Genomic DNA, 8,812 nt, shown 5'->3' with positions numbered 1-8,812 from the left:
TTATAAATTAATAAGACTACATATTAATTAAAAAAAATTTGTTCAGTCAAGCATTAACAACCAGGGTGACAAGACGCACAACATAAAAAAAATTGTAGCGAAAGAGGAAAAAGGGCATCATTATGCTATATCACCCTACTACATTGTTTTAACATTTTCACATAGCATATTAGTTATTTAGTAAAAATGTGCACTTTCATCTGCAGAAGGAGATATGACCTGACCATGTGGGTCCTCTTTCAGTTGATACATTTGAACCGTTGGAAAAAGCAGTGCAGCATAAAAAAAGAATTATTCTCATCTCTCCAGTAGCAATAGAATATTGGTTACCACTTTACGTTCATTCGTTAAGAACGGGCATGTAAAGGATCTAAATTTTATGCTATACTTGCTACTTATCACCTCTTGCCTCTTCATATTTGATACTCTTATTTTTTAAAAGACCATTCCTTGCTTTTTCACGCATCACTAACTCAAAAGTGTGCCATTTTCTCTATTGTACATTTAGGCAAATGAACAGCACATTGTATCATATTACTCATGTGGAAAAAAAAAATTAATTGGCACCTATGCACCAGTTTTACCCATACCCCCTCTTCCCTTTTGCCATTTTGCGAATTACGTAATTGCAAAAATGAAAGTGCTGCTAGAGGTCTTTGCGTTTAGAACTCAACTGTGATAGATCACTTTCTAGATGTAAACAATTGGGATAACCATGTAGCCTACGTGATGCAGGGTTTGCTATGACGTGATACCTAGATACGGCACCGAATGGGGAGCACACATGTGTAACGTTATCACGTTCGCATGTACTGCTCTTCTTTTTAATTTACCTTCTGGCGAAATGGGGAGAGGAGGGGAGGGGGATATAAAAAGCAAAATAAAAATATGTACCATTTTTTAATAGAACATTTTAATTATAAAAAATGGTATTCCACGTAGACGAATTTAAACTTGAGAGCTACCTGGTTTGCACACGAAAGAAGGGGCTACTAAGCAATGGGTTGAATGGCACCGCTACTAGCAATATAAGCGAAACGTGAGAGCAAATGAACATCTAAAGCAGCTAGACAGCTAAACAGTTCAGCAGCTCAGCGAATGGCGTGCTTCGCATAAGCACATCTCATTAAGCCACAAATGCTACTTTCCCTTTTTCTTAATCGCACAGCTAGTTTAAACATTTTAAAAATTATCCAAACTGAAATAAATTGACATTGTTTTCCTATCATGCTATCGAAATCACGTTGCTACATGGCAAGAAAAATAGTTTATTAACACTTATATTGAACACATATACTCGGACAGAACATATGCGTGTCTCCGTAGTTGATATGCCTGACCGTCCTTAATTTTTGCACGCGCTTGTCTTAAAAGAAAAAAAAGACAAAGTTGAAAACACTACAATTTTGCTAGGTAAACTCTATTTAGTCAATCAAAAATGTTTAATCGTTTTTTACTTTTCTTACTATGACGCATGGATGAGATGAAGAGAGATCCAACATTTTGTAAACATTAAAGTTTATCCTATCACTTTTTTTATACCAAAATTTACGCGATACGTTTATGTAAAGTGAACGAAAAAAGGATTCATTCGGCCAAAAGGACATTCCCGTAAGATCATATAACTGCTATCGTTACTTAAACAGCTAATTATACAAAAAGTACGCTCAAAAAAAAAAAAAAAACTCACAACTATTGGAGGTGCATACATACATATACATAGCAAGTGCAGAAAGGGTTACACGGGAAGGACGGAAAAAGTACATTGCAAATGCCGCATAAGTTCTTAAATGTGTGCTTTATTTAAGGAAAACTCCCCACTAGGCATAAATGTGTATATACACGTGCAGCATGTCATTCCCCCCTTAGTGCCACTAACAAAACACAAACACATTAAAGAAAACGAGAGTGCCCTTTTACACGTATGTCATGAAAGATTTAACCGATGCACCGTAGTAAGGTGAACATTCCATTCTGCTACACAGTGACCATCTTCATCGCGTTGAAAATAGAACCACGGGGGAGTTTTCTTCATTCGTGTTACCCATTTTTCAAAGATGTGTTTTTGTGTACGCTTAGTTGGACCATCCCTTCTCTCTGTCCAGAACTATTGAAAAGAATTATTTCTTAAAAATGTGTTAAAAGTAAAAATAAATAATATTACAAAGTAGCTCCACCGCATGTTCCTGTCCTTAAATGACGAATGAGCATATTTTTGCCCCTCATTCACAGGTGATTATAAAAATCGGACTGTAGCTCTCCCATTTTACAGGGGAAGGACGCCCCAAACAGGGGGTGGGGGGGGTTTTCTTTTCTCATTGGTAATTTAATTGATACCAATTAATTTATCAGTTCGTTATTATCATATAAGATGATATATACATTGGAGCTAATTTTTTCATTACGCGCGTGTATGTACATAAAAACATGAGATGCGTATATATATACACGTACATATACATAAAGGGGGGAAATGTATTGGGGGGTCATCATGTAAGCATAATGCAGGTGCATGGACATTAATTAACAAACTCGAAAGAAATAACAAAAAGGGGAAATTTTTATTTTTTACACAAACAAGAAGGTATGTATATATATATATATATGTGTTGATAAGCAAAACATGTGCCTGACGCCCATGCTACTAATATGTGAAAAAAAAAAAAAAAAATGAAAGCTCAGAATATATATGTACATATAAAAAACGTAAAATGGAATATGAAAACATTTTGAAAAGTTAAAAAGAACACAAATCGAATGTCTGCACTGCCACGCATATAGTACTTGTTTACTCTATCTACTATGACATACATTTGTCTCAAAATTGTGCAGTTATCATCTCAGTGTTAAAAAGAAGGAGGCGAAAATTACAGTGTCAGCAGCAACACGAAAGTTACGATTCGGCTAGCCCCGTATTTATTTAAGCATGTACGCAATTAACAATACGTTGAAAGGAACCTCTACCGGTTGAGTCTTCCGCATTAATTCCTCCTCCTCAACTCTCTCCTTGTATAATTACAATCCAGTATGCATTTTTTATTTGGCGTATACAACAATGTGGGAGTGCCAAAAGAGGTCATTTATTTTTTACTCTCTTTTTCCTTTTCATTTTCCTTTGGCTTTTCATTTTCCTTTGGCTTTTCGTTTTCCTTTGGCTTTTCATTTTCCTTTGGCTTTTCATTTTCCTTTGGCTTTTCATTTTCCTTTGGCTTTTCATTTTCCTTTGGCTTTTCATTTTCCTTTGGCTTTTCATTTACCTTTCCATTTTCACTTTTCTTTCCTTTTTCCTTTCCTTTATCCTTACCTTTGTTATGTTTTTTCTGCTCTCTCAAACAGTACTTAAGCAACCTGTTGGTAGCTCTTTCGGCATTTCTTTTCATTTTCAATTTCTTTTCTTCACTTGTATCTTTAGCATATGCCTCTATCAAAGAATTTGCCAAATTTCCAAATAAATCTTTACAGAAGTCCATGTTGAGACTTTCCTCATTACCTTCTTCAAATTTCTTTGCGAATTCCTCCATCTGTCCTTCATATTGTTTTAAACAATCTCCTACACTTAACTTCTCTGTTAATTCTTGAAATATGTTTCCTAATTGTTCCATTTCTTTTTCGCCAATTTCTTTGGGAATTTCAGGGGAACCAGCTCCGTCTTCTGCTGATCCTTCACCTTTTTTGCTGCTTTTTTTGAACAGACTCTTTTTTTTACTTGATTTCTCTTTGCTTTTTTTGCCGGAGGTAGACGGTGTTGATGGTTCAGGTTTTTCTGCTAAGCATCTGCTGTATTGTGCGTTTGACACGGACCCGACAGCAAGTTGGTTGTTTGAGCACTCACCATTGTTACTCTACAGGGGGCGAAAAAAAAAAGCATTATAACACATAAGACATGTTCATACATGGAAATAATGCATATAACTATGCACATTAAGTTACATATAATCTCACTTTCGCGCCTCAGACGCTCACTATGTAGATTTTTCTATGTAATTTTTTAGCACTGCGTGGAGTGGGAATAAAGGGAGCCATTCTGCACAAATGCACATGGCGTCTCCTATCTCCCGTCCGCGCTGTTAATACAAATATGTATATGTATGTTCAATCCATGAATATTTTTCATTTTTTCATTTTCTTACAAAGGTAAAGGTGTTTAAGGTCCCAACGAAAACAGAAAATATGGCCAATTTGGTAAGAAGAGAAACGCCAAAAGTCTTCTTTCCTGAGTTATTATTCTTTGAGTTCACCATTTTGTATTTAAAGTAAAAAGTTTTATAGTTCGATTTATGTTTGCAAAGCTAAGTTGGAGGGAAAGCTTAAAAATCCTCGGCTATTTTTAACTTGTTTTGTTTAAACAAAATTGTCCTTTCAAATTCCAGAAAATTACAATTTGTTATTAAGCTGATATATTAACAGTTAAAAGGAAATAATGATTTAAAAAATTAAAAATTTAGAAAAAATAATTATATTTTATAAAAAAAATAAAATGAAAAAAATACAATTAAAAAAATGCAATTAAAAAAATACCATTAAAAAAATACCATTAAAAAAAATTTTAATTTCAAATATGCGTACAAAATAAATTTTTATTATTTAAAATGATCTATATTTTTTCTTCTAACTTCTTTTGTAAAGAAAAAGCAAAGAGACAATAAACTTATCGCTTCGTTTTATAAAAATCCCAGTGCTGAATTAAAATTAAAACAAAAGAGAGGGTGATTTAAAACCAATTTTGAAATGCGAAATGCAAATAAAAATGCACGAACGCATAATATTACAAAATTTTATTTCTTTATTTAAAAAGCTAGCAACATAGGACACGACTTATAACCATTTGTTTTATCTTATTTAAAAGTATTGCACATGACGAACAATTCTGAGCAATTTAAGGGATGAAAGAAAACGAAACTGAATACAACGTGATTTCTGTCCTACAAGTTTTATGCTTCATAAAAACGGACAAATGATATGTAAATAATTTGCATGAAAAAGCATGGCGTGCCAAAATATCGTTTTTTTTTTTTCTGTGCTCTATTTTTAGTCCTAAATGAACCGATTTTTTTTTTAATTTAATCTTCTTTTGATAACTACATTTAGATGGTGCATACAAACCCCAGTATTATGTTTATATTTTTACAGAAATATATAACATAATTTTTAGCCCCTTTAAATGAAAAAAAATATCTAATATCTCTACATTTCACAAAATGCCAATTTTTTTCATTCATTTTGCAACTCTTTTTATAAGAATTAATAATTAGCACCAAACTTGTTGTACTGCCCCAAAAGTACGCAAAAAAAAGTAGAACATAAAGATGCGGATAAAAATTAGAGCAATTGCTAAATCGTGATATCAAAAATAAAATGCATTTAAAAAAAAAAAACACTATGTTGCATGCATTTTTAACAAGATTAAAAAGTATACGTCGCATTCGTTGCTTCCGAGCCGTTCACTGTAGCCAATTTGTAATTGCTTCACATATAATGTACGCCAATATGTATTACGAAACGGTTTTCTTTACAACGAATTTTTAGTGCTTCCAATCGTACTCGCGCCACAGCAGCAGGTTGCAGATTATTTCTGTCGATTCCGATTCTTGAATGGGGCTTCTCCTTTCTTAGCCCACAACAAAATATAGTAATGCAAAAAAATTGCGGCCATCAAAGAAACCTATTATCATTGCAAAATAAATAAAAATATTCATATTTTATTAACCCCTAGTGTTCATTCTTATTGGGCTCTATTAAGGGAAGAGCTCCGCCTTCCTCCTCACTATTAAGTTAACATTGCAATTCGCAAATTTGCCTACAAAACGAACGTGCCACGTTAACAGTTACAAAAACGACTAGCACTGAATGTTATTAGGATGAATAGAGCTTCCAAAATTGGAGAATTAAAACTTCTCTATATCATCAACTCATTATCTCCCCTTTTATTTCCCACAAATCTTTTATGCCTCCAAAGCTCTAAAGGAACATTTCACAGAGTAGCATTTTGGAGTTCTTAATTTATCTCTTATATTTCTTCATATTTGGTTTTCAATTTATTTCTCCAAATGCCCGCTCTGTTGTAGCTCCTTTTTAGCTTATATTTATTTGCACTCCTTCCAGGTGCCACACCTCTGTAGATTAAATCTAATTCGTTTTTTTGGGGGGGAGAGGCACTAACTGTCACCCTTTCGGAAAAGTCAACACAAAAGAAATTCGCATGTAATATTCTGCACGCTGGTACACACCCCATTATGAATCCAAATGATGGGAATTTTGAGCGATTTTTGCAATTTTAAGGACGCTCATTTTTATATGCGACAAGTAATAAAAGGTATAACATTACGCAGTTTGTAAATACAGCCCCTATCCCCTAAATTGTTGCTCCAAATATAAGTAACAATTTTCTTCCCTATTGATATTAATAACTGTTTTACCTTATCAATATTGTTATCGGTTCTCCTTAGCATAATATTCCTTGACCATGTTGAAAAAAGTGAATGCAAATCATTTTGCGAAAATGCTCAGCTCCTCTTTTATTTCTTCCCATTTCGTATTACTCCTCCTCTGAGTTGGCATCTAATACAACTCCATAAAAGAAAAGAAAACCGATGCGCCAACGGATTTTTTCTCTTGCCTGATTGTACTCTGCAAAACATGCTAGATGTAAGACGGACGACGGCTAAATAAGTTCATATTTTCCCATTTTATAAAAAGGGTGGCATACGATTGCCATGAAAATGCCCAATTTGTGTACATATCAAAATCGTTCGTGTACTGCCATCAAAAGATAACAAATGCCATCGCAAAAAAAAAAAAAGAATGCATTGAATAAACACATCTTTACGTGCAAAGCTGTACTACGTACTTTTACGAAATTAAATAAAATACATCTGTGCATGGTAGAATAATATAACAACCCATACGCAAATCGTACGACATATGTTCACACACATCAACGTAAACCATAAATATGGCTACCTATTCATTGCTCATTTTTTAAAAAAAATGTGCAAAATTGAAAACGTCACAGGCTCACAAACGGCCACGATAATAAAAATCGTTTTACTCTTTAAGTCAACCGTTCTGCCGATCGGGCATTACTTATAAGCAGTCTTATCTTAGAGTCACAAGCAACACATAGATGTAAACATATTCCTTCAATTTCTTATGTACAAGTATGAGTATGGGGACTCACCTCACCTCCTCCCCCACTACATATGCGCGTAAGTGTATCTACACCGATGCAACCGTAGTGGAACGGTAATCCCTTTTTCGAATTTATGAATAGGTAAAATTCACTCGGAAGGGTAATCAAACAGTGCAGAGCTTTACAGCTTACAAAATCACATACTTTAGTTTATATTCCCATTAATGGGAAAGAAGTCACCATTCCGTAACGATAGAGCAGAGATTTTTTATACGTATTAACCATAATAAGAAAAGAAACGGGAGAAGCGTACCTATGCTGACACCACGACATTGGACCATCGCCCTGGCATCTAAAAAAAAAAAAAACAATCCAGGATACTAATACGGGCAGCATATGTGCGTTACACATATGTATACATATTCATACATTCCAGTGCAAAATTGCGGAATTCATCCTCGCACCGCTTCCCATTTTTTGAAAACCAAAGAAGCTCCAACCGCAAAGTCCAATATTGTCATAATTATAGGAGAACACAAAATGGGAAACAAGCCTCAAATGGTGGCAGTCTAAATGAGTACTTATCATCAGATTTATGAACCTTTTCATTTCTCATATGCTGCTTCTATATATTTAGAATGTACCTACTATATTATCATCCCACCACTTAAAGCATACTTTGGTAAGAAATCAACGTGTACACCATAATGTAAGGCAAAGGGGATCATTCCTGCGCCATGGAAATGAAGGACGTCCTCTTATCTTCCCAACAATACCATTTTGTAGTATCCATTATTGAACTCTGCTTGCAAAACGCGATCATAATTCGAACAGGTAAAAGGACAACATTCGTACACTACATATGCATATCTGCCCGTGTACTCCACACCCTTTTGCTTTCCCCGCGGTGCACAAAAATTCGCTCGAAGGGAGCACATACCCCCCACACACCTGATGGATTCCCCACGTGTGCCCCTTAAAAAGTATTTTTAATGACAAAACTTTTGTTGTTCATGTGATGTGTTTTATTCATAAATATGTTTATAAATCATTCATTATACGTCTCATACAATTTAAACGGACTCAAGTATAATGGTGCTGTTTTTTTTTTTTTTTTTGGCGATTTTCTGTTCCCCCTTTAGTCCTTAAATAATACACAGAGTTAAAGCTTAATTTAAAAAAGTGAAGAAAAAAAAAAAAAATTATAATAATGCATTAATTCGTAACCCCCATCCTGTTGTCAATTTTTATGCAACGATTGTTTGCACTTATTGGGTACTACATAGGTGCAATACATACAGCCTCACTTGAATTTGTCTACTGCCAGGTAATTCGTCAGGTCAGTGTTTTCCTTCTGCCAAGCACCACTGTAATGTAAGTACGTACTTGAAAATATATACAATACGCACACAGGCGTACGTAACGTACGTACGTACACACACATATATATTTATAAACATTCACATTGGGTTTACGTCTTTCCATACAAACGGGAATTATATGCCAACAATTTTTCCAGGGACAAATCACTTTTTCCACATTTATGTAGAAGTGATAAAAAAATAATGTTATAATGGTAAGGAAGGGGGAGGAGTAAAAAGAACTATACATACTATATTATTGGGGATGATGTGGAGTTTTACTTCAGTTTATATAGCATAAGTTCTTTTACTTTTTTTTTTT

General features: G+C 34.3%; 1 protein-coding gene across 1 annotated transcript; it reads right to left on the bottom strand.

Annotated features, from left to right (window-relative positions):
* Positions 1-3,080: 3,080 nt before the first annotated feature.
* On the bottom strand, positions 3,081-4,241 carry PCYB_115490 (hypothetical protein; the record flags this gene model as incomplete). Its single annotated transcript, XM_004223428.1, has 2 exons — positions 3,081-3,842; positions 4,131-4,241. 2 exons carry the CDS (start codon positions 4,239-4,241, stop codon positions 3,081-3,083), a joined length of 873 nt encoding a protein of 290 aa, XP_004223476.1.
* Positions 4,242-8,812: the final 4,571 nt, after the last annotated feature.

Source organism: Plasmodium cynomolgi, chromosome 11 (genome assembly GCF_000321355.1).
Source record: "Plasmodium cynomolgi strain B DNA, chromosome 11, whole genome shotgun sequence".
Taxonomy (NCBI): domain Eukaryota; phylum Apicomplexa; class Aconoidasida; order Haemosporida; family Plasmodiidae; genus Plasmodium; species Plasmodium cynomolgi.
This window is presented reverse-complemented; position numbering and strand designations above follow the sequence as displayed.